At 38.0% G+C, this 25,937-nt stretch overlaps 1 protein-coding gene across 5 annotated transcripts in view; it reads left to right on the forward strand.

Moving 5' to 3' along the window:
• The first annotated feature begins 7,955 nt into the window (after window positions 1-7,955).
• Window positions 7,956-25,937, forward strand: part of TAX1BP1 (Tax1 binding protein 1) — a 64,919-nt gene continuing 46,937 nt past the window's right edge. For 4 of the 5 annotated variants that reach the window (XR_014270592.1, XM_082499647.1, XM_082499650.1 and 1 more), the window contains exons 1-2: window positions 7,956-8,021; window positions 11,032-11,215. Coding sequence is in view for 4 of the 5 variants with exons in the window: in XM_082499647.1 (XP_082355773.1) it covers window positions 11,039-11,215 (177 nt within the window). In the remaining variant the exon portion in view is untranslated. Of the gene's footprint in view, window positions 8,022-11,031; window positions 11,216-20,113; window positions 20,783-25,937 lie in introns of those variants that run through there. The other variant, XM_082499648.1, reaches the window with a different exon arrangement.

The following is a 25,937-nucleotide window of genomic DNA, read 5'->3' on the forward strand; positions in this document are numbered from 1 at the left end:
GTTCATAAAAAATGATCCATGCTTCACCTGGATATAAATTCCAGTAGAGCAAAGTCACTAGGGTTTTGGTCACCAAAACAATAGGATCATTTGGTAAAGGTCAGCATTATAGTGTCAGAGCTCTACAAAAAAAAAAAAAAAAAGGGGAAAAAAAAAGGGAGAGATGCAATAATTTGCATCTAAAATAAGAAAAGGCAAACTTTTTGTTAATGTGCAAATACTGAAGTTAAAAAGTAATTTGATTTTTGTTGCCTCACCTGGGAGATAAATAGCATACATTACAGAGAGACGTTGATTACACTAAAGGTAACCAGTTAAATCTAGTTGAGAAATACATTTAAGAGTCTCCCCTTATAACACACATTACTAAACTAAAACTTGGCTATGATTTAAAACCTACTACTACTCCAAATACAATGACTACTAAGTAAGTAAATAAATAAATAAATAAAAGAATACACCACCAATAAAAAATTCGTTTATGGTGGACACCTTGAATATGACTAAATATAATTGAAATACAAATCTGGTCTGTTGTGCCTGCTTTTTGATGTCTGACAACTTCTAGGAAAACCATTACAAGCTTCCAAAGTCCAGATTTGTTGATTTAGGAAAACCAGAGTTTTCTGAGTCAGACTTCCTTATTATTATTATTGTTTCTGTAAAACTGACATGGTAAGCCTGCTCATGTACACAAACTGAAGCTTTGATTTACAAATAAGATGGAATAAAAACATTTTCCATGACTGATTTGTTTGAAAGAAAAACACTTTTTGAATGGCTTATTTTTTTTCCCCCAGTAACACATTATCTTCACTGAACATGAAATCAAATTTTGGTTTGTTACTATTAAAAATGAACATAAATGTATCGTTATCACTAGAGTAATATAATCCTATTATCATTTTATTAGATAAGCAGTGACAATGTTGTGTTTGTAATAGCCTCTAGAGATACAATAAATCTAGCAGGGGAATGTCAGCCTGGTCCAAGATAGATTAAATGTAGAGAACTGGAATATAGTTCCCAGTAAACAAACACTTTGAGGTCAGGAGGTCGTACTTGCTCAGCTGTTCTTCATAAGCCCTATTGGAAATAACTTTCATACCATCACTGAGTATATTTCATGCTACCTAATAATACCGAGGGCCAAGTACAGTTGGGATATAAATGATTTCTAAGTGAAATATTGAGTGTAAAATGATCAAAAAGCAATATGTAAATGGCAAATCATGATGATGTTAGACATCCAATGGGTGAAATTCATAAGATCTGCTCTTCTGTGGGGAAAAAATTCATCCCACTTTGAAGCTTGTGCAAATGCCTATTGACAAATGAGCTGATTTGGCCCCAGCAACTCCTGTGATTAATACAACAAAAACTACGGCTAACTAAATTTGAATTTAGAATAGGACTAGGAAGAATATTCGGCCAATGAACTCTCCCTTGGTGGTTGACTAATTGCAGCAGAATGGAGACCACAAGTCAACAAAGGTCTGGGAAGGAGAGAGAGAACTACAGATTGAATTTGCTTTTGGCATCTCTTCTAACAGGCAGAAGAATGCCTGGGTTCTGGGAATGCTAGAATAAATATATATATCTCAATGTGCGGTTTATTATGGGTAAAGTTCTCAAAAACTGTTAAGATAACTCGGTGGTTTTCAGATTCATACACCTCTATCAACCAATGTTAAGGAAATGCTATGCTACAAGTTCAGTCAGGTCTCAGTGGTAGCATTTAAGCAGGCAGTTTCATAAAGCTTTAAAAAGTCTCCTTCAGCACAAACATGACATATTCAAAATATGCTGCCCACTGACATATTCCAGTAAAGATAACTGAAATGTACACTCTAAAAACAGATTCTAACCATGGTGTTTGTTTACAAAACACTTATTACAGGCCCAACAGATCCTTTTAAAATATTCCTTATACAAGGAAATTTATTTGTGAAATAAGAAAAGGTATGACAGTTTAAAAAAAGATAGCAAATGTGTGATAAAAATATAGTTTGCATTTCTAAGTGGTGCTGATCAAATAAAATCAGAAAGACTGCATTACTTTCTGTATGTAAATTTGCACAAAACATACATGTACAATGTTAATAGACACAATAGAATAACAAATAATCAGGGGGATGAATTAAAGACAAATTTTAATTTTAGCACTGTGCTTCCTAGTACTTGATTTGTATGTAATGTATGTAACAACAGGGTTGTTATTTTTTTCATAGAATTTAAGAACTGATAATGCAGGACTTTTAGAACTCAAGCAGTAAGAGAAGGTGAGAACTTAGCTGCAAGACCTGTTGACTGAGAAGTTTTCTGTACAAATAGCAACACAAGAGGTTTGACCCCTCTCCAAGCTGAATGTGGGGCTATGGGGGAAAGCAGCATGAGCGGCTCTCTGTCTCCAGTCCCAGGCCAGGCACAACCTCTCACAAGTGCGCTGCATGACCTGACAGCCCTTCTCCTCCGTGCCAAGTCAAGCGTGAGCACAAAATCCTGCATCAGTTGGGTGGTACTGGCCTCAGCATAGAGTTGTGGAGCAGCACCAAGCTCCCCAGTTTGAGCACACGATGTGACAGATATATCTGCTCAGAGAACCAGAGTGAGAAAACCTAGTGTAGTGGTGGAAACACAAGAACTGTTACTGCCAGGATAGGGGACCAAGAGACAGCATTAGTATGAGGACTCAGACATCTTTAGATCCTTTGAGAAAAATATATAAACCATTATAAGAAAATAGGAAAGCTGCCAAGCTTCTTGCAGATGCAGTATACAGACACTTCTGTGCTCCGTCAGCGGTGGCAGCCAGTGCTGGAAGGGGACCCAGAAGGGGATACAAGATGCATACTGTAGGTAGCTGTGGAACCCGCCTTTCTACTTTCAGTCCCCCAGGGTTAAAAGCTGTGCCCTGAGGTACCAGAACTTTGGAATCTCATTGCTTGTTTGTTTCCTGCCACATGCAGTTTTCCTGCCTCTGAAAACAAAATGTTGGTCATTTGGGAGCTTCCTATTACTTTCAGATAGCAAAGATAAAAGGCTGGAAGAAACAGTAAATCTACCAAAGCATACAAAACAAAGGTATTTACCTGTTCTATATCTGCTAAGATTTAAGTGACACCTACTCAGTGGTCACTTACATGCAGTTCTGTGTATGCCAGGAAGGGGTATGCTAGAAGGAAAAAAAAACCCTTGCAAACATCATAAACAAGAAATGAAACACTCCCCCAGACCTGGGTCTCCAGTGCATATATATTAATTACACACCAGAGTATAGCCTCAGTATGTGCAAGCATTTAATTCATTATTTGCATTTATTAAAAACATTCCTTTTCACTTTAACAATACAGTAACCCAACAGTGAAATAACAGCAATTCAAATGCAGTCATTTACAGACATGCGGTTTCTTGTGCCCATTGTACAGTGCAGTGCTGCCAAGTCTCACACCTTAGAAGTAAGCTCTTGCTCTCTCCTCTCACTGTCACACACGTACATGCACACACATACAAAATTTACATGTCTGCTCTCACCTATACTCTTTTGGGAAAACCCACAAATTTCATCAATCTCACTCATACAGATTTAAAAATCCTGGCAGCTTTTGAATAGCTTTTCTTCATCAGCTGCAATTAAGTGTTGGAAAAGAAATCCAAAATATACAGAGAGAGACTTTCTCCTTAATAGGAAATGTTAGCAATGGTATGTGATTTCTAATATGTTCCGAACTTTTGCCACGCCATCTTACTGGAAGGCAACGTCTGCATGCCCTGTGATTAGATTTCCTTAAACGCTGGGCAAGTCAGTGTTGTCAGCCATAATATAAAACATTATTTAAAACTATTTAACTGCTTTAAGAGTATAGTTAATAGTTTTCTGTAACATGATCTTAAAGAAGTTGATTAAGTGTGCTTTACAACGTGACCAGAAAGAGCTTCCGATTAGTGACATCGATATATATTTTTTACATCTCACATGGCCCATACTTTTAAAAGTTGGGAGTGTTGAAATAGGAGTCAAACCAAAATGAAATCAAATCATTAGAACCGAAGCGTTTCCTTACCACACTTCATCAATATCATCGTGTCACGCCAATAGATTGAATATCCACAACATAAAGTACCTTTCTCTGGTAATAAAAACTAGAAATATATAACTTTTCTGTCACTCATACAAAGCAAAGATGGGCCTCAGGGGAAGAATTCAGGGCTGGATCCAAAACTCATCATGGCTTTGGTTCAGGCTGTAACACAGAAAGTAAACAGAAAAAATGTTAGGCTCTGGATCTGAATAAAAGTTCAAATGTACCCAAGGTTAAACAGATGTGATGCGGGCCCTTTTCTAATTTCAAGGCTATAAATTGCTAAAGGAGCTCAGACGTTAAAAAAGATAGTGTAGTTACAAAAAGAGTAAATGTTTTCCAAACATGGTTGAATCTGTTCCCCGAGAGTCCGTAATTGCCCCACACTTCCTTTGGCAATTCCGGTTAGCTGCTTACAGTTTTTCTTCTTCGTTCATCTCACAGCTGAAGAGGGACTAGTCTCAGCCTGGCAAAGAAAGTCTCAGCATAGTTAGAAAGCAGAGAGATTTTTATATCCCAGACCGAATTTCAAATGTCTTTTGAATCTAGCAATGCTCAAATCCAGTTACTGCATTCACATACATTTTTACCTTATTACCTTATAGCATTATTACCTTATATTTCTATCAAAGCCATGATCTTAACTTGCCATTGTTTATTTGTCCTCATATTTATGCACTTAAGAAACTGAGTCACTAAGAAAAGGGTTCTGCCAGCTTTTTATTTCCAAGTAAATACCCTGGTGAAATGTTTTTGACAACAAAATGAGACATATATTTTTGGTGAATCGTACCTCTAGACACAAAAAGAGAGAGAACTGATTTATTTTCAGCCTTGAGAAGAGAAGGCCACAGGGAGACCCAATCGCTCTCTGCAATCAGTTAAGCAGAGGTTATAGAAACAATGGAACCAAACTCTTTTCAGAGATGCACAGTGAAAGGACAAGAGGCAAGAGACAAAATTGGAATGTGGGGAATTCCAATTTGATATGCAGAAACTTTTTTACAATGAGTGTTTTTAAGCACTGGAAGAGGTCCTCTAAGTGATGGTGGAATCTCCATCCTTGGAGACATTCAAAACATGGCCTAGCAAGGCCCTGAGCAACCTGCTGTCCTTTGACCTGCTCCCTTCCAACCTCCATGGTTCTGATTCTATGACATATATATAGGGAGAATTGCATTAAAAAGATACTTGACATTCACCATTTTTTGCTTAAAAAGCCCACCCAAATATTGGCTAAACACTGATTCTACATGCTTAGAATACAATTCTGGTGTACATGAAAAGTATACCATTTGTTGTAAAATAGTGGCTTGAATGAAAACATTTTCCTGTTACTGGTATCAATGGTGGTGGAAAGATGAAAATTAAGTCAGAAGGAGATGGTATTATTGCCATCATACATGTAACAAACTTTTCTAATTGAATTAGTGTATTAGCGTTAGAGTCTCACAAGACTAGGGATTCACTAGAAATGCTAATCAAACTTCTTTTTTATCTTACAATTTTAAATATTTGTGGAGAATGTAGGCAAAGATAGAAAAATAGTGTATTTTTTTTTTTCTACTCAAGAGCAAGTTTTCCAAAAGATTTATATCACATAGATGAATTTCAGGAGATAGTATCTCATGATCCCTACCTAGGAAATTCAGACCGATTAAGGCACTTGAACATTAATTCTCAGCACAAGTGGAAGTTTCACCAGTTCCAAGCACGTTTCTCTTGATCCAAATCTTTGTTTCTACCAGTACAAGCATATTGATTGCCGATCCTGGGATCACAGTGCACAACTTGACCATTTGGCTGAAGTCCTTAATTTCTCAAAGGGGCAATAACAAAATGAGAAGAGGCTCTGCACCGTTCAAGAGGGCTAATATTGGCATTTAAGCTTAGGGTACAAATATATATGTGAGAACACTTATTAAATCATACCTTTATTTCAGTAAGAAACATTATTAGTTTGAATAATTGAAGAAATATTTTTAGACTTATGTGGTTAAGATACAGAGTTTAAAAATACATTTTGTTTCCTGAAAATTGTGGATATAAGGACAAGAAAAGATTATTCGTGATGTATTTGTACAAATATTTGGACTGTACATGTGACAACCAGCATATGTAGTTTGTTTTACATCCTACATACACACTTAGCAATAGAAATAATAATCCTGAATTATGACTAAACCATAACTAACTCTTTTGACTGAAAGAACATTTATGAACTAAGTACAGAAATACCTCAAGTTTCTTCAAAATCTCATACTTGAGAATAATTATTTTTTTTAATTAGGAAACAGGTTTTTTTCGAGGCGTTAATGGTACAAACTATGCTAGCTGCCAAAGAACATCTTTATTTCAAACATCCCATTGTATTCCCATAAAGCAGTATTATAATGGTGTTAAATGAAAACAAAACTACTTGTTAGTCTCACCAACATTGATATTCCCCAGCTAGTGCCTGTAAACTAAATTCTTCCCAAGTCCCAGCCCACATGAGAACAGTGTCTTGTGACTCTTAGACAGCCCTTTATCACGTCATATAGAGCAAAGAGCAGCGAGGAGAAGGAATGCAGGTTAGAGATAAGAAGAAATAGTTCTCCCCGCCGCCTTAGAAATATTCATTGCTTTTCTGTCTTTTTACTACTTTCATTTCCCACTACGAAAATTGATCTGGTCTTAAAGGAGAAAGTGCAAAGACACACTTCGTGTCCTGGTTTGGACTGTCTAACACCACCCCCCCCCTCCCCCCCGGTCTTCTAAAATGATCTATTAGTACAATGGAGGGAGTTTGTTGCTTTCCAGGGAAAATGGAATACATGGATGATATAACAAATTATTAATTGTGTATATGAATCAAAGGATGACTTAGTAACCTGTGATACACCTGAGGACATAAGATTGTTTTCAGAAACAAGAAGTGTGAAACAAAAGCACGTGCGATGAATAAGCTTAATTACTTAAAAGGACAGTTTCTATGCTCCAGCTTAGTTTCATTTGTGTTAGGACTGACTGTGAAAAAGCTGGTGAACTTGTCAAAAAACTAAGTCAATAATTCTACTAATTAATTTTATAATATGCTCTAGTATTAATTCTAATATAATATTATGGCTCTCCACATAACCCATTTATTGAGAATACACATGAAAACATGTAAGAAACAGCAGCAGCAAAGAGAGAAAGGTGATCTCGAAGACAGTTTGTGGTAGCAACCAACGCTGGGCATACTGGGAGAAGCCCTGCTGGGCATACTGGGAGAAGCCCCACATACCAATGACCGTTACTCATCCCTGTTCTTTGCTACTCAGCTCCGTTACTCTGGTAAGCAATCTATGACTGGACTTTGGATGAAAATCAAGTAGGTTGGTGTATTTATGAGGTAACGTACTCTCATGGAGATCCACCAATGTATGCTAAGAGGAGAACTGCGCGTAAGCGTTTATGGTCACTCTTATCTCACCACTCCGTCTGCTTGGGAAGACCGGCAAAGGCTGGGAGATTAATGGTGGCGACTTATGAGGTGCAAGCAAGCCTGCGTTTTGGAATTGGGACGGAGGAGGAGGTAATTAAATTAGGGTATGGGGGCATTACAGAGTAATACTGTAATAACGAACGTGAAGGGAGGGAACTGTGGTAAGGGGCAGGTGCGCTTTATGGCGGTAACAGCTGCAGGGCTCTGTACAGGCTGGGACCACAGCCCTGGTCAGCTCCTCACGGCCCCCCCTGAGGGCGCGAAGGCCTGAGGGGCCTGAGGCAGGGCGGGGCGGGCCTGGCCGAACCCGCCGGCCCGTAGGGGCTCCGGCTCCAGCCGGTTCGCCGCCGGCGGCCCGCCCCCGCGCGGGCAGGGCCGGGGCTGGAAGTGACGCGGGCGGGCGGAGCTGTGAGGCGCTGATGGCGGAGGCCCCATGTTGATGTCCCCGGCGCCCTCCGCGCCGGTCTAAGGTAAGGGCCCTCCCGCGCCTGGCTGGGGAGAGACGGGTAGGTTTGACACCCTCTTTCCTGCCGGTCTCCGGCAGCCGCTGGGGCGGGCGGCGCCGTTAGGCCGCGGGCCTCAGTTCTGCGCCACCGGGAAGCCGTCCCCCCTCCGCCCCCTCCCTTCCCCCCGATCTGTCTTTGGCCGGTCGTAGTCGGGAGAGGAGGAAGAGGGGAGCGGCGGCCGTCGCGGGCGGGCGCGGGGTCTGGGCGGTGGGAGGTGGCAGGGCTGCCCTGCTCCGCCGCGGCGGGGAGTGCGTTGCGAAGGCCCAGAGCAAAGGTGATCGGGCGGCGGGCAGGTGAGGCCGCGGCCGGCGCTGACGGGGCAGGGCGGGTAGGGAGAGGGCGGGAGGCGGCAGGGCGCAGGCCGGCCCCGCGGAGCCGGGGAGGGCAGGTGGGGGCCGGGGGTGTCAGGTGCGCCCCGTCCCGCCGGGACCGCAGCTGGAGGACTCCGGGAGGAACTGGCTGGGGCGGTTGCGGCTCGTCCTGCTTTTGTTTTTCCTGCCCGACGAGCTTTTCCTCTCTCCGTCCTTTTCGGTGCGTAAAACCAAACGCGTCAGCCTTCCCGAGGGAATCGCTTGTCATGTCGGTAATGAAGCCTAAGCACAGCTCTTCCTCTTTCTCCTCCTCCCCCTCTCCTCTTTCCCAGCCGGTAGCTGTGAGCTAATTAAGCAAGCACCCAGCATCCTCTAAACTATCCTTGAACTGTAAGTAGATATCAGCTTCACCTAAGCTCCAGGGATTTTCCTGCTGGGGAACAGTAATCCCAAATGATTCTGCTGGTCTGCGCAAATTCAGATTTGTGAATCATTCTGCTTTGGGCTTGGAAACCAGCCTCCTTTCCCTGATTTCACCAAGGCTAGTACTGAGCTGAGGTAGCTGGCAACCAGTGGGCAGAAATGAATGTTTGGGGGAGGGGGTTGGTGGGTGGTTTTATGCCTTTTTTTGTTTGTTTGTTTGTTTGTTTTTTTGTAATGTGCTTATAATAAACTGTCAGATTTTTTAAAGTAGACCTATTTTAAAAAAAGTTAAAACCAGTTGTTTTTGTTATTAATGGTTTGTTTACTCTTTTTTTACTTCTGGATAACAACTGAAACAGTCTGTTTTATGTCAGTATTATTTGGCTTCAGGTACTACTAAATTACTAAAAATTAATGAATTTGTTGCACTTCAAAAAAAAATTAAGGCTATTCTGTTTCTTTTATAGTTGTAGAAACTGCTGCTTCATACCACTTATAGTTCAGAGTGTGTTTGAGAGATGTCTTAAATGTAATCCTCTGAGAGGTGTGGGAGTTTTCAGGATTTTACTATGCTGTAAAATTTTCTACACTCTTCTGGACTCTGAAGCTAGATAACAGATAGGATTAATGAGTACCTTATTGTCTCTCAAAAGTTGTCTTTTGATCTTTACTCAGTTATTTGCTTGTGTAAGTTCTTGGTGTTGTCCTTTATATCTGTTAGTCTTCACAAGCTTAGCATTTTATCTTACTACTACTGGTGTTGTTCGGGGTACAAAACTGCTTTTTATTTAACATCTCGTACATCAAAATAGTATCTTAGTTGCCCTATGTATTATGCCCTATTTGTACTTTGCATGTTACACAAAATTGGGCAGTAATAGGCTTAAACTGTTGGGGGCTTAAGCCTAAAAAAATCCCTGTTTACCTTTTCCTTGTTTCAAATGATGAGTACCCGTTTACTTCAGAGTGCATTTTATTTCAGAGTTCTTTGCTACATATTTTTTAACTGGTGAAAAGAAATTTTAAAACGCTGTGGGGAATACCCAGACAGCCTTTAATCCTTGAACTTCTTGGGACTTGCAGTGGCCCATCCCTCTTTGGGATTAGTTTCCACATGTATCTTCAATGAAAGTAATATATTGTGTCACACATTTGGCAGTTACCTCATTGAAGGTGTGAATTTGCTTGGTCGGTAGAAAATTACTTTTAATAGTAATAAGCAAGAATAGGATGGCTCATCTTTCTAGAAATGTGTTAGATATATAAGGCCTCAATCCTCCTAATATCAAGTGTTTTGACAAACTTGTGGTTGTACGTTGAAATCAAACACTTGAAACTGCTCGGTTGCCTATCTTATATTTTTGGTAGATATTGCTGAATCTGAAGGACATTCTTGTTCTGCTTGTGAAGCATCTTGCATTGCTGTAATTTTTAGCAGTATGTATCCTGAATGAGTTGATGAATGGAAAGCATGATTAAAAGCTCTTGCAGTCCAACTGATTAGTGTTAATCCATCAAACTGCGTGCATACCTAAATGTTCCCGCTATCAATGAAGTCCATTGTTTATGGTAATGAAGCTAAACATGCAGAGCTGGGAGCATACATGTTACGGTGAGAACAGTAAAGATGTCTACAGACTGCTAAACAGAGGCAAGAGAATTCTTTGAAGAAGAAAAACACCCCAAACAAATCCCTCCTGTTTAGATAAACTTTCTTGGCTTTTAAAAGTGTCTTAAAATGGAACTTTGTTACTTTTACCGAGAGGGGAAAAAAAAAAACCCAATATATAAAAACTATGTTAGAAGCACTGAGCAGTACAGATTCTTAGGAGAGTTTAAAGTGGGGAAATCGCGGAGCTTGCTTTCTCCTTCCCTGCCACATCTAGAACCATTAAAGATATTTCATTAAGTTAGAACCCTGCTTTGTTTTCACACCACCACTTTTAATTCCCATTTCTGCCACTATATCTGAGATACAATACTGGGGGCATTCAGCTAAGCAATGCTTTTCCTGCATCTTGATGTCATCGCTGAAATGAATGCCCTTTAATTCTGAGAGATTGTTTTGGAGTGATGCTGGGACAGTGTACTTTGGAGTTGGTCTATAGCTATCTGTTTTCAGAACAGAGGAACTAATTGTTAGGTTTCTCTGTCTTGTATATTTCAAATAGATTAATTTTTTTTAACTTAACTCATTTTTCCACTGTATTGAAGTAGCAACTTCTACCATTTTGTTACAGATCAATCATGTCCTCCTTTCAAGAAGTTCCATCTTCAGCTAACGCTTTGCAGACTTCCAATTTTGCACATGTGATTTTTCAAAATGTGGCAAAAAGCTATCTTCCGAACACACACCTTGAATGTCACTACACTCTGACCCAATTTATCCATCCTCATCAGAAAGACTGGGTTGGTATTTTCAAGGTAAGTAACGCTTGTTCTATTGCTATTGCTCAAATGTTTAATGTCTTCTCCCATAACAGTTAAAATAAGTTTTAAAAAAATTCCAACAACAGTAAAAGCTCTCTCATAAATTTAAGTGGAACATTACTTATGTGATGTATTGGTTCCTGCTATTGGAGTGTGAGTTTTGTAACAAAGATCAAACTGGAGATCAAAACTAGAGGAATAAGTACGCTAAGTCTGCTGGGTGAAAGGGAAGGTGTGATGCAGTGGTGTCGTGCAGAATACAATGGACGTGATTTGTGAAGAGATGTGTGGGCACAGAGTGGCATTGTGAACAGGACTATGTGAAGAGTCTGAGCCAGAGTAAGTGTGAAATGCATGTGGAAAGAACAAAAACTAAGCTGGAGATATCCTGACCCATGTCCCTGACTCATTTTTGCTGCTAGAATAGGCTGAACACTATAGATCACTAAAATCGTTCAAAACAGACCCTTGAAAAAAGGAGGAGGGATGAGGCCGCATCTAAGTTGCCTCACATGAGTGAGTTGATTTATTTGGAGTTGTTTTAAAGGTTAATAAAGTTTCATTTATGGGATTAGAAATTGATTAATTCTTACATCTGCTTTTATTTGAGACCTTGATCTATGTTTCTTTGTCAGTATAGCTCCTAGTAGATGATGCTTAAATTCCTTACTTCAGTGCTTAATAGCATTCTTGATTTGGGCTTTAAAGAAATTATGCTTTGGCAGTGGGGAAGTGGGAAAGGTAATAGACTATCTTGGTATCAGAGAACCTTTCACTTAGAACTGTCCACGATTTCAGAGTGTAAATGCTTTACTTCACTGTAATCTGCAGACCATCAATGGATTGTTACTCTCTATTCAAGATAAGGTACTCTTCTGCAAAATAGAAGTACTGTGCTTTATAACAACGCGGAAGCATTTTTAACGCTATATGCAATTACTATATAGTCACTAAATTGTGTGGGAGAGGCATTAACTTACAAACAGGCGCGTTTCTGTAGTGGGAAGTTTTTAAAAATAGGTGGATATATATCTTGATTATCTGAAAAGTTTTGACAAATAGCATAACTGAGCACACTTGATTGTTTAGCTAACAGCATTAATGAAACTTAAAAACCTTTATGAAAACTTTAAAGAGCGTGCTGTTCATATTACAAGTAAGCATTTTGGAATTATTTAAATATAACTTGAGAAGTTAATGTTGTGGCTTTTTCAGTTGATCTGAGGAAAGCAGTCAGATAGGACCCTAAAATACTAATTAGGAAAATTAAAAAAAAAAAGTGTGAAACAGTTTTTCAGTGACTGCATGAAATGCTATGTACAGGTATCTTTGATTTCATCTTGACTGTGATGGTAGATTTTTGTAAATTATTGATATATGAGTTTTTATTCTACTTTAGCAGTGGCAGGTAATACAGCTTTGGCAGTCATTTGAGGAACATATTGAGCTGGTATGAGGTAGTACTAGTGCTGAAAGGAACTTTTTTTGGTGCAGGGTGGTTTATTTCTTGTGCTTCCCCTCCTTCATGTGAAACAAGCTCTTGTGTGATGAATCAAATCAGGGAATTGATTGAGGTTAAGGCTTAACATTCTGGGACTGGATTATTTTTAATGGAATTCCCCAACTGAATTTCCAGTTCACCTAATTCTCATCAACAAAAGGGAAGGAAGCATTGTGAGATGAGGAAAAGGACGCAAATCGCTGTCTTTTTGTGACTATGTCAGTTTATATTGAGTAAGTTTTGTGAACATACCTTCTTAGTATATAGTACAGTGAGTTAAACAGAGCCAGCTGTCCAACTGTGTCTGAGTCTACAAATATGTATGTGTATAACTAATGTTTATGGTAAAATCAACTGTGAAAATGTAGTAGTTTTTGAATAGAAAATAGACAGAAGTTGTACTATATGGCGATCTGAGTGAAAAAATGTGTGATTTCTAGAGAACTGATTGTTCCTGGACAACCAAACACTTGGAGATGGTTTGAAAACTGATGAAATAGGCAGGGTTTTTATAATTTACCTTTAATAAAATATGTAAGAATGATGTGATGCATATTTAGTACAGTGATTTTCAGCATTTTAAAAAAAAAAAGCAAATCTTGACTAATTATTTGAATAATAATTAATGGCCTTCTATATTGGCCTGGCGTGCAAGGAAAGCGAGAGAACTCAAAAGCATCAGTTCACTGACTGTTCACGTAGAGGGAACAGAAGTTCACCTTGTCTTTCTGAGGTGAATAATTCGCTTAGAAAACAAACCTGTTTAAGCTGGTGTCATCTGAAGTAAGCTTAAGGCTTAAGTAAGTATGGAGTGAGAAGCCCCCCCCCCCCCCCCCCCCCGAACATTGTATTGTGTTTGGTTCTAATGTTGACTTTTGTTCCATTTTAGGGGCAGTGCCTTCAACTGTATTCTGTCCTGTTTGGTCAACTGGTTAGCTAAGAATTTTTTTTTATTGAACTGAACAAAATCTATAGGTACCTTTTTAAGTGAATAGTTTTCATTTGAGTTGCAAGTCCAAGTACATTTCTTCAGTGGTGATGATGTCTTGAGTAGATACTGGTTATTTGTATCCTTATATCATCCTATTTGTTTCGCTAGTCCAGCTGTTTGTGCAGCTGCGCAGTGAAAGGGATCAGGGAAGTGATCTGCCAGAAAAATACAGCCCCTCCTCCCCTAGCTTTTACCACCTTGTTTCACAACTGGTTTGGTTCTTCAGCTTGATCACTGTGTGATGCAATGGGCAACTGTGCTGGCATTACTGTGATGGAAACAAGTGGACTAGGAAAGTGTGTGGGGGAAGGGCTACTCCTACTTTATTGGCATGGCTGCTTAATGTGGAATGACAATTGAAGCTTCTTTTTCAAATCTTTTTAGAGTTCTGTTCTGAAGAGCAGCTTTTAAGGGCTTGGTTTGTTAGTTTCTTTCCTTTTCAAATAGAAATGGAGCTAATAGTTCCAGAAGCAAAATCTTATTTTGTATACTGACTCTTAATTTTTAGCTTGTGAGTTTTTAAATGTTTCCATAGTGTGTGCTACATGTTTAATAGACTCTATTTATGACTGTTTTTATTCCATGTATGTTTGCATTTGTGATTGTTGTAGTTGCCATTAGTGTTGTGCAGTTTACGTGAAAAAAGTGATGTGAGAAATGGAATCCTTGGTAGAAGCCATAAATTACATATTAAAGTTTCTTTCTGTGTGCCTTATTGTGTTTATTTATTAATTAATTAATTACATAACTTCATTTTGCTCTTCATTATATCAGTCTTTTTCACCTGGTACACATTCTTTTTCACTTGCTGGACTTAATGCTTGTGAGTTTTTCCCCCTCTCACTAGCAATGTTTCCAGCTTTCTGTGTTTGCTGAGTATTCCACTTTAATCACTGAGTATTGGCTTCTGTTTTGTACTATGAAAAGGTAATATTTTCAGTGAAAGATACCACAGCAGGTTCCTTCATATTTGCAGTTGTTTATTCTTCTCAAGAATATTTTACAAAGCAATTTAAAATAGGAGCCATGGCAAGATAAAGTATTGCGTCCCTGTTCTCCATCAGAGGCATCAAAAAGGTCTTGTTGGGAGGTAAAACTTCAGACCTGATCTAGGGACTTGTGACATAAGACATTATGACAAAGAACTAAATAAATCAGCAGGCAAATAACAGTTCTTCTAAAACTCAACAGATTCTATCAACTTTGCTGCATAAGCTGTAGATGAAATGTGGTTTTTGCTGTTCCCAATGTGATTTAAGTTGCTAAACGTTGAACTTTTGTAATGCTCAGTGTAAGGCACTTTGCAGTGGTGGTAGTAGATTTAAAACTGTTCCTGAGAAAATAGGTTTCTGTTGTTTTGAAAAATGCAAACTCAGTGTTCGTAAACTGAAAAGGTAATGTTGCATGTAGGAGTATTATTAGGTAAGACAAATTATGGGACTGGAGCATCTCTCTTATGAGAAGACGCTGAGAGACCTGGGTCTGTTTAGCCTGGAGAAGAGAAGACTGAGAGTAGATCTCATCAATTCTTATAGATATCTAAAGGGTGGGTGCCAAGAGGATGGGGTCAGGCTCTTTTCAGTGGTGCCCAGTGAACAGATGAGGAGTGATGGACACCAACTGGAACACAGGAAATTCCATCTGAGCACGAGGGGAAAAAATTCTTTACTTTGAGGGTGACAGAACACTGGCACAGGCTGCCCAGAGAGTTTGTGGAGTCTCCTTCTCTGGAGATACTAAAAACCTGCCTGGATGCAATCCTGTTCAAACTGCTTTAGGTGAACCTGCTTTAGCCAGGGGTTTGGACTAGATGATCTCCAGAGGTCCCTTCCAGTGCCCACCATTCTGTGATTATTTCAGATATACTAATTTTCTTACAAGCTAGGTGTATCTAGAGCCATACACTGCTTTTGGGATTGGATCTTTGGCAAAAAATTGGCAGGGGCGGGAAGTACAGTAATGAAGACGACGTTACCCTTCAGAGCATAAGTTCTGAATGTGCAGCATTTTTATTCTTTTTGTATATATTTGTCTTTCATTTTCTTCCTTGTCCCCTACAGGAGGCTTAAAAACAGGTTTTGACTCAGCCTTTAAGTCTGTTGTGTTTCATTGCTGCTATTTCTTTTTGCTTTTTGTGATATTCTGGAGGGTCATCTGTAATCAAGTGCCAAAAGATCTTGATCAGTTATGTTGTTGCTTGTTACCAAGCAAAAAAAAAAAAACGCAGTTTTACAGATAAGTACTGGTCTAGTTGGATATCCTGAGCCTGAGTCCTTCTTCACGCGTTTTTTTCATGGAGTCAAAGGGTAGAAGGCTTATCGTTCTTGATCGATTTCCTAGGAGATCTGTATTCCCAGAATGATCCAAGACCGGTGTCCTCTCTTTATTTTTCTCTGTTTATAACTGATGAATCAAAATCTGGAGAGGCTCTTAGAGTAATCCAAATCTAAACCTTTGAAATGAGGAAAAATAATATGTGCACTACATCTGGTTGCAAAAATGATCTGTTTGGTAGGTAGTCCTAATGGGATGTGGAAGTCTACATCTTTATTTTGCAATAAAGTGAAATAGTCATATGGCCACGTGATACTCTTTGCATTATTAATGCATAATGTCCAGATTTGCAGAAGTGTTTGCAAAACCTGTTTGGCTTTGAGGAAACAGTGCTTACCCCTCTGTCTAGGGCATATGTGTGCAAGTAGGACTGACAGATGTTCAGTATACAAGGGAGGAAGGTTTATTGTACGTCTCAAAGGCCCAAGGGAAAAATGTTATGGGTGTAATAAAGATACTGCTTCAGGAGAGTAGCGTTAAGGGTGTGGGTATTTGTGGGGTTTATCATAATACTTCCTGGGTTTCTGAAGATTTAATTTTGCTGAGGCCAGCATGGTGGAAAGACCTGTGATATCAGCAGGTAATCTTGCATATGTTAAGCTAATGACTTTGGTCTTGCTGTGTCATTAATTAACTATTCCATCAAAACTTTTCTGTTTCTCAGTTCTAGTTGGTATATTTTTCTAAGTAGTCTACATTACCATTCTTCTAGGATGTTGACCTACGTTATAGACATGCTTTGGTATTGACTGCCTCAATGTACCCCTAGAGAATAAAATGAAATGTTTTCTTTCATAATGTCCATATTCTTAATATCCACAACTTCAAAATGGTGATCTGACATTCTGGTAACTTAACTTATGGAAAAACTGAATAACCAGGATTGGGAAGATCTTAGTAACTTATTTGAATGCAAGAAGTGCCTACTTGCTCTGAGAGAGTACTCAGTATGTAGGAGGTCACACCTGAGCTACTATTTGTGCATCAGTGCAGTATTAACTGCAATTTAATTTCTGTCTTTTCAATGTACTAATTTATAGCAAACCTCAGAATTAACTTGTCTGTGGTCAAAAACTTCTGTAACAAAATTTAACAGTGGATTTGATGGACACTTAAGAGACTCTTAAGTTGGTGGTTGTGCTGTATCAAGACAATATAGATATGTTTTTGTATAGTACTCTGGGTTATTTAGCCTCCTTTGGACTGCAAGTAACAGTACAACTTGTGGGAGTCATTTCAATGTCCTGGTTTTGTCGTAGATTGATTTTTATTATTATTATTATTTTTAAAGATAGCAATTACTTCCATATACATATCATATGTTATGAAGTACAGTGCAACAGCTGAATGTGTTATTGATCACATGCATCTAGAAATACAATTTTTCTGGCACGGAATCATCACTGCACAGCAGGGCGTGATAGATACAGGAATGCGTGGTGGAGAGTATGTCCTGTTGTTAAAATAGTTGGGAATAGAATTGTTAGAATTCAGAATGTTTTGATAATTGTTATATCCACAAATTAGAGCGATTCTGTTGTTTGCTGATTTACCTTCTTCATAAAGACATATCTTAAATAACTGAGTTAATCTTTTTCTCACCAAAAAAAAAGTCCATGTCAGTGTTGTTCACTGTTTCTATACTAGATGAAGAGAAGAATAATCTCTGTTTACCTGATGTTACCTTTGACAAGAAATTTTGACATTTAATTCTAAGTGTCATTAATTTTCTAAAAATATTTGCTATGGTAGGTTTGTGCGGTCAGAGACAGAATTGGCATAACAAAGAGGTCAGTAGCGGATAACAATTTTGAAGTAAAAAATTGTGCTAATTTATAGTTTTCATGAAATGTGATAGTAAATTAATATTTTACTTAAACCCCCCCCCCCTTTTAAATCATTTTCATGCTTATCTCTTAAAGTAAACAGTAACTTTGTTAGTCTTTGATCTGTCATAACATTTCCTTTGACAGCCATTTACATATGTACCAAGTTTTCTTTTAGAGAGTTCATATTGTTTCTGTATTTATTTTGATTTATACCTAATAAGAGAGAAAGTTGATCCTATGGTCTAGGCACTCTGTCAATGTCATTTTGACATATTCCTCTGAACTATGAGGTAGAAATGCAACCAATGTGAGATGATAATAGGTTAGGACCCTGATAGTGCCTTGATACTGCAACAAATACCATATGGTCTCAACAGCTCAAGTTAAAAGATTGCCTATATGTGTTTGTAACATTCAGCAGAGATGGACTTCTTCAGGTCTGGGCATGAGAGATCATCTTAAGATTACAGCCTTTCATAAAGGGTCTAAACAGAGTACCTTGCAGCCATCTTCAACCTCAAGATGTTTCAGCTTTAGGACTCCTGCTGTATAACAAATTTTGATCTTAGTATGAGCAACGAGGTCATGTCTGAAGTCTTAAATGGCTTGGACTGAAGTAAGTCAAAGTTGCATGTGGTCTAAGGTGATCACAGTCATACTAAAAAAAAAAAACAAGGTTGGAGCTTTGACTATATTGTTTGCTTATTTTGAAATGTCTATGCCTTAGTGTTACTAAAATGTACTTAATACTTTAATAAGTATTTTTCCTCATGTCCATGTTCTGAAGTTTCTTATATGGTTTGATTTTTTCAGAATTGTCATCTAGATACCATTATTTGATGATGACGCATGTGTTCAAAAGTATATTGCGTCAGCAGCATGTCAGTATTAACAGTAAACTCGCAGTAATTTTGCCCGGTGTGAGTTTCACTACCCCCAGATGTTGTAATTTTTCCATTTGTTAATTGGGTTAGAAAAACTTGTTATCTGTAGCTGCCTCTTGTAGAATGTTACAGGTTACAGTAGCACTAGCACTACTGTGACTATGAAGCAATGTTACTTGAACTCAGGGTTATGGCACAAACCAAATCTACTGTGGAGACATCACTTCCAAGGATACTCAGCCCAATTGTGTTTTGCTTAGACGCTTGTGTTTTCTGTGGTTTGGGTCAGAATAACTGATGCTTACTGTTTGAAATATGTAAAGGCTGCTGACTTACTGTTGTCAGTAATAATTATACTGTGTAACGCATGTCCAGAGCCATATTTACTGGCTGTAATTTTGCATCTTTCAGAGATAGTTTATTGTCTTCTTGCAGTACGTAGAGTACTTCACCGAATTATTTTCTAAACTATGTAATTTACCTTCTGAATTACAAAAAAGGCATAATTTTCACTCTGTAGAGGTTGTTTTTTTTTTTTTTTTTGTTTGTGGTGTTTTTGTTTTTTAAATTGGGTCATATTAGGTATTTTCAATAAACGCTCATTAATTATATCTAAGTTGGTTTAGCTAAACAAGCGTTTCCTGGGTTTGCTTCTTTGGTCTGCTGTAGTTAGTATGTGCATTGTATAGATTGGTAAGACACTTTTAATGCAGCAGAAGTACACTGCTGCTCTTTCAGTTGTGTAACAGCTTTCTGAGGCCAGGGGAGAAGATGCCAAGTGAGCTTCCCCTGCGGTGCTGTTTCTTTAAAGCACTCTCTCTCAAGATTGAATTGACTGACTTTACCAAGGCATTATAAAAAGAAAGAGGTTAAACAAAATATAAAATCAGAAAAGTGTTTATTCTCCACGTTCATCTGAAACTCAAGAAATGAAAAATGAAGTTTGAAATAATTTTTACACTGTAAATGCTGTGCAGTTATAAGGCAGAGCTTTCTTTGAGAAGCTTACATTTGTTGTAAGATGAATCAGATGAAAATTAAAGGAGGTACAGTGAAATATTACTTTTCCTCATTAATATATATTATTGGCATATAGACAGGCACGTTCTAGCTATGAATTTTTAGCTATTTTGTGGAAATGTACTGTGAGTGAAATGTAAATATGGGGAAGCTAGTTGCACTGAGTGGCATTTCAGTAAGAAAGGAGCTTCTATGTGTGGGGCAGCACAGAAGAAGGAAAAATTTTCATGATGACTACATACCTGTTTATGAGTAGAAGGAAAAACCTGTCTGGTGTGAGTATTGTGCACACATGGGTTGTCCCTACTTGCCCAGCCAAATTGCAAAGTACTCGGTGTTAGATATCTTAACCTTTACCAGACTTAAGCGTTTCCACTGTGACTACAGAGTTGGTTTATATAACTAAAAAGTAGTTTATGATGTCCTAAATTGAAATAAGCCTTTTTGCTCAAAAATAGGAAATAGGGATATAGCGAATGGATTACTCTTTATTGGCCTATTAAAGCTTTCCATTTTATGGAAGGAGAATTGAATCAAGTGAGGTTTGTTTGAGTAACATGTTGTTTGTGTATAACAACATAATCTGGTGGTGTGGTTTGGGCCGAACCGGCCACTGGGTGGAATGAAGAGAGGTAGGGGTGGGCATCTGTCAAAGAGAGACAGGAGAGAGAGAGAGAGAGACTTATGAGTTTAGAAGGAACTAAACTACTTTAATGAAATATTAATAATAAAATAAAAAAGAAATAATGAAATATAAAAAAAAAACCACCCTGTATCAGGCTCCCAGGATGACAGTCACGTCACCGGCTGGCACTGGGGAAGTCCCAGACTGGACTCAGTGACGTACGGGAACTTGATCCATATCTGGATTCAGGATTGGGATCAAAGGCAGATGAACAGACAGTCATCCTTGGACATCGGCCATTGAAGAAAGAGAGCTGACCCTTTGATCCTTCAGCATTTATACTGAGCATGAGGCAGATGGGGTGGAATACCCTGTTGGTAAGTTTTGGGTCACCTGTCCTGTCCGCTCCTTGACGCAGGTGGGACCCCTCTACACTTTTCAGCTTCTGACCCTCCAATGGGGCACATAACTGTTATCTTGCCTTGGGTGTTACAGCAATAAGCAGGAGCCTCTCTTCGTACCATCCCTTGGCATCAACTATAAACATAGGTCTTATCACTCTGAGAGCAGTTTCTGCACAATATGCTGTTAACTTGAGTAGTTTGAAGAGGTTTAGCTAAAAAATGATGTTACTGAACAGAAAATTGGTTCTGTTTTACCTCAAACCAAGACATCTGGATATGACATGTTTGTAGGAGACATGATGTTTAGTCATGGTTTTTGGTTTAAAAACATGGGTTGAGAATGTAAAAGTAGGATTTGGTTTCTAGATTATTAATCTGTTGGTTAACATCTAGCAAACAAGAGTTGGATTTATGCACAGCTTTCTCATTTAAAAATGGATTTCTGAGTGGATTTTCTGAGAATTAAATGTAGAGAAACAGAAAAGTTAGAAGAATGTATTTAATACCAGGTTAGTAGCAGAGACTTTATTTCTAATTCTGATTATAACGTGGATTATTTTTTTCCTGTTGGTCTAGGGGAAGTTGTATTATCTAAGTCTTATTTACTCTTTTGTCTAAGAAATGACATTAATATTTTGAGTTTTTAACTCTGAGCAAAATGTTTTCAGAGTTTTCAATGAATTCCTTAAAAAACGATGGTATCAGCACAGCCAGGCAATGCATCAGATGATGAACTTGAGTTCAGAGTTCACAACAAGTCTTGTACATGGTTTGACAGGTCGTTCTCCTTTTTCCTCCTCTGAACTTCAGAAGGTTTTGTGCTGGAGTTCTTGTGTAATTTGTAATGTTTGTGTGCTTGAACGTGGATAATGTGATGTCTGCCAGTACCCATGCCAAGTTTTTAGATTAGTCTAGTAAACTGTGCCTCTTGTACTCCTCCTGGCTCACAGAAAGTTTCACTGTGTCCTATTGAAATTTCTCATTTATATAAGATTTCCGATGGCAAAAAAAAGTAGTAATGTGCATTTGTTTCCGCTTTAACACTTTGATTGGAACTCGATGCTATGTTAGTAGTTGGCAGTGCTTTGTTTTCTATGTTCTGTTTTTTCAGTTGTGTGTTGTTTTTTCTGTTTTTCAGCTGGTATGTGAAGTTATTTCTTTAAAGGAGTTCCAACTGAGTTTTTTGTACAATAACAGTCTATAGCTGTTTTGATAGAGATACTGTTTCACTTGAGTGAAGTCTTATCCTAAATTTTTAGTACTTTTTTTTTAAAGTGCTTTTCTAGTTAACAGTATCGACTAAATGCGAAAAAGCGTGTTATAAAAGTGTTTGCATCTGGGTTCTTTGTATGCCATTTTAGTTAGTATTCTAATGAAAGTGTTGTGGGTTTTTTTTGTGTGTTTTTTTTTTTAAAAACTTTGTTTTCACATTTTAATACATCAGAAAATATATTTTTCATTGCAGAATAGGGCTGTAACTTCACATGAGGTCTAAACAGGAATTAAGTGTGGATTTCCACATCTTTCCCCTCATTTCCAGTTTTTTAACAGCTTTTAAGTTCTAATTATTAATGTAAATAAATATGCTTGCAGCTTGAGTAATTAGATCATAAATTTTTAGAACTTGCTCAGGAAATGAAGGACACAAAATGAAACGATGCAATTGAAGACTTGATTCCAAATATGTTTTTATAATGGATATAATTTCTCTCAGTGACTATTCTTTTACATTGTTATTTAAGTTCAAATACAGAAATGAGATTTGTGAATCTTTCTGTAAGTATTTGTGTGTTTTTTGTAATGTTTTCATAAACACATATGCTCACTGTTAGTCATATCAGCTGTTTTGGCATTTGAAATGGTCAAACTCTTCTTCTTACAGGCCTGAAGATTTTTCTCTGATAATGGCAAAAGACTTTGCTGTTTGTCTGCCTTTTTTTCTGATGCATTGTGCCACTGCTGCCATTTTTCCATTTTCTTATTTTTTTTTTAATAGAAACAATATTGCAAGATGCTAGTAAATTAAATGCTTAAACACTTATTTCCGTTTTCTACTTTCGTGTAAAAATTGTTCAAGTTTTGGTTTTGTATTTTTTTTTTTTAAACTTTGAGGCAACTAGAATTTGAATGATGTGAAAAAGGCAAGGCTAATAGACACAAATTTGTAATAAAAGTTCTGTGGATTATTTAAACAGCATCTGCATTTACTTTTTAACGTGCATTCATGTTCCAGTAGAGTACTAAAGACAGTCTGGACATAAAACTAAAGAAGCAGCCATTCTTTTTTCTATTTTCATGCTGAGGGCTTCTCAAATATATGAAAATTTCTTTGGTTCTACTTGTTAAGAGTAGTTTCCAATTCTAACGTAAATTCTGCATTTGAAGTTTTTCTTCTACTCTGTTGCTGTTCTGGGATTTTCGTGGAGACTCCTGCATAGATAAGCTTAGTGGTATGAATAATCAAAATAGATTTAGGATTGGATTTTTTTCACAGAGTAGATTCTGTGTTATTGCTGTTTCAGTGCAAGTACAGTGGGGTCAAAGGAGCCACATCACCTCAAGGACTTAGAGCATCAGCCACAAAAGGTTTTGCGAGGTGGCAGGATAACCTTGCTACTTGACCATCGTACTATGGGGAAAATATTTTTTAAATGAAAGACTAAAATTAATTTATCTTTTTTTTATTTAACAAAACTTACCTTTGCGTTTTCAAAGTATAAAATTAAGGAATACGCTGGCCAGTGAACTTTTTTTAGTCTGTGCTCAGGTATTGCTACCTCCAAATTCTATAGCTTTCACAGAAAGTTGCATTTAAGTAACTGCAATATGCCGTTTCTTAAAACTGTATGCAATAAGTAAATACTTTTTTTTTTTTTAAATATTCTCTCAGTTTTTCTCCAGCATACGCTACTGATCGACGCTATATACGCTATGCTAACTGTATTTAACACCTACCTGTTGAATCATCTGATTTCTTGAATCCTACACTATTACCAGTGTTTTCCAGTTGCTGTAATGGTCTTTTTAATTAAAAAAAGAACAACAACAAAAAATCCAACAAAAGAGACAACAAAATCACCTTACATGGACATTTGCCTTAAATAGCAATTTTTCTCCTGTCAGTATAGTCCAGGTAAGGCCTTTACAACAAAGGGGTTCCTCTCTGGGATCCGGACTCTTCTTCCCCTCTGGAGACTAATCTGGAAGGTATTCTACGTTAACTGTAGTAAGCTTTGTTGATTCGATTACCAGTCAGAGAAACAGTCTAGCTTTTCTGATTTCTTTCACAGAAATGAAAATATTTTTTCCAAGCTAACATGCCTGGTGATGAGGAGGATGCTGTTTGTTTTGCTTCCAGAGCCTACTGTGTTTTGTTTTCTTTTTCATATAAAGTCACTGTGGGGCTGTTGACAACTATTCCCATCTTCCTCTTCATAATTTTCACTTTTTGTTAATTTCCTCTGTAGCTTTTGCCACTAGTCTTACTTTATCTCATTTTTTATTTACTGTCTCTTAAGCAATCTTAAAATTTCCTTATATAGTTTTAACCCTGGTTTTAGGCAACTAATGAGTTTTCCTTCTGAGCTGAAAAGAGAGATCTGTGTCAAAGGTCACATTTAGATGATTGCTGAGCAATCCAGTGTGTGTTTATAGTCTTATATCTGTGATAGTATAATCAGTTTCCATAGAGAAGATTATGACTGTGTAGGAGTATTTTGTATTTCTGAACAACTGTGTACTTCATACTGGGCTTATTAAAGAGAATATTGTCAAAAGATACAAAGTACTAAACTAAAGGTTTTGTTAAAACCTGTTGACAGTGGGGTTTTTTTTGTTGTTTTTTGTTTTTTAAGATCTAGAGCCTAGACTTAAAAAACCTGTGACTTAATTTTGTCTTTATTTTCTTCTCAGCATATCATTACTTTGGTTTTGTTCCTTGTTACTGTTATCTAAGAAATAATCCTATGGAAGTTAATGATGATCATTAAGTAGGAAAGATGTTAAATGATGTTACTAAGTTAACTGCTGCAGAATAGACAAACTTCCCCTTTTTAAATGTATGCAACTGGGAGGAAGATGAGATTTGTTCATATTTCCTTCTCTGCGTTGTCGCGTTTCGTCATGCACAACCTTTAGCAGGGAAGACCCTCATCTTCTGAAATCCTCCGCAGTGAAAAGAGCGGTTGGGTAGTCCACACCTGCTGATAAGCATAACTCTTAGGAGGTGTGACTGAGGGAACTGGGGTGATTTGGCATGGAGAGGGGGAGGCTCAAGGGAGACCTTGTTGCTCTCTGCGGCTACCTGGAAGGAGGTTGTGGCAGGGTGGGTGTTGGTCTCTTCTCCCAGGTGACAGGCAGTGGAATGGGAAGAAACGGCCTTGGGTTGAGCCACAGAAGGTTTGAATCGGATTTTGGAAGGGATTTCTTCATTGAAGGGGTTGTCAGGCATTGAGGGGGGCTGCCCAGGGAAGTGGTTGAGTCACCATCCCTGGAGGTGTGCAGATTTAGTGCTTGGCAACATGGTTTGGTGGTGGACTTGGTGGTGCTGGGTTGACAGTTGGACTTGATGATCTTGAGGGTCTTTTCCAACCTAAACGATTCTATGATTCTATAACTTGCATGTGCCTATTAAGAAATAGTTGGATTCTCAGGGTCGTAAGAATGTAAGATGGGGAGCTTTGGTAGGGGAAACAGGTGATGGGTGACAGGAAATAGAGGGAATTGCTGGGGGAAATATATGTGGGTATTTTCTTCTTCCCAAGGTATTGCCCACTAGCTCTTGATTTGCCACAGTTTTCTCTTTACCGGTAGCCCGCAGATTAGAGTCACACTTGAAAATACGGCACCTGTTGAGGAAAAAGGCCAGGAGAGTTATTTGTTCTCTACATAACTACTCTTTTTGTTTGTGTCAGTATGACTAAAGTTTTAAATGACCTTAAAAAAATATGCTCATGTGGATTACTGTTACAGGTAAAGCATTCATAAAAATAAGTGTTAGTTTCAGAATAGATTATTAAATTTAGAAATCAACATGTGATATCTTAAAAAAAAAAAAAAACCCAACTATAAAAAAATGCTACAATCCCAGAGAAAAATTGAATCAGGAGCTGATCTCTAGAGGGACCAT

The sequence above is a fragment of the Vanellus vanellus genome, assembly GCF_965231255.1.
Source record: "Vanellus vanellus genome assembly, chromosome: 2".
Lineage (NCBI taxonomy): Eukaryota > Metazoa > Chordata > Aves > Charadriiformes > Charadriidae > Vanellus > Vanellus vanellus.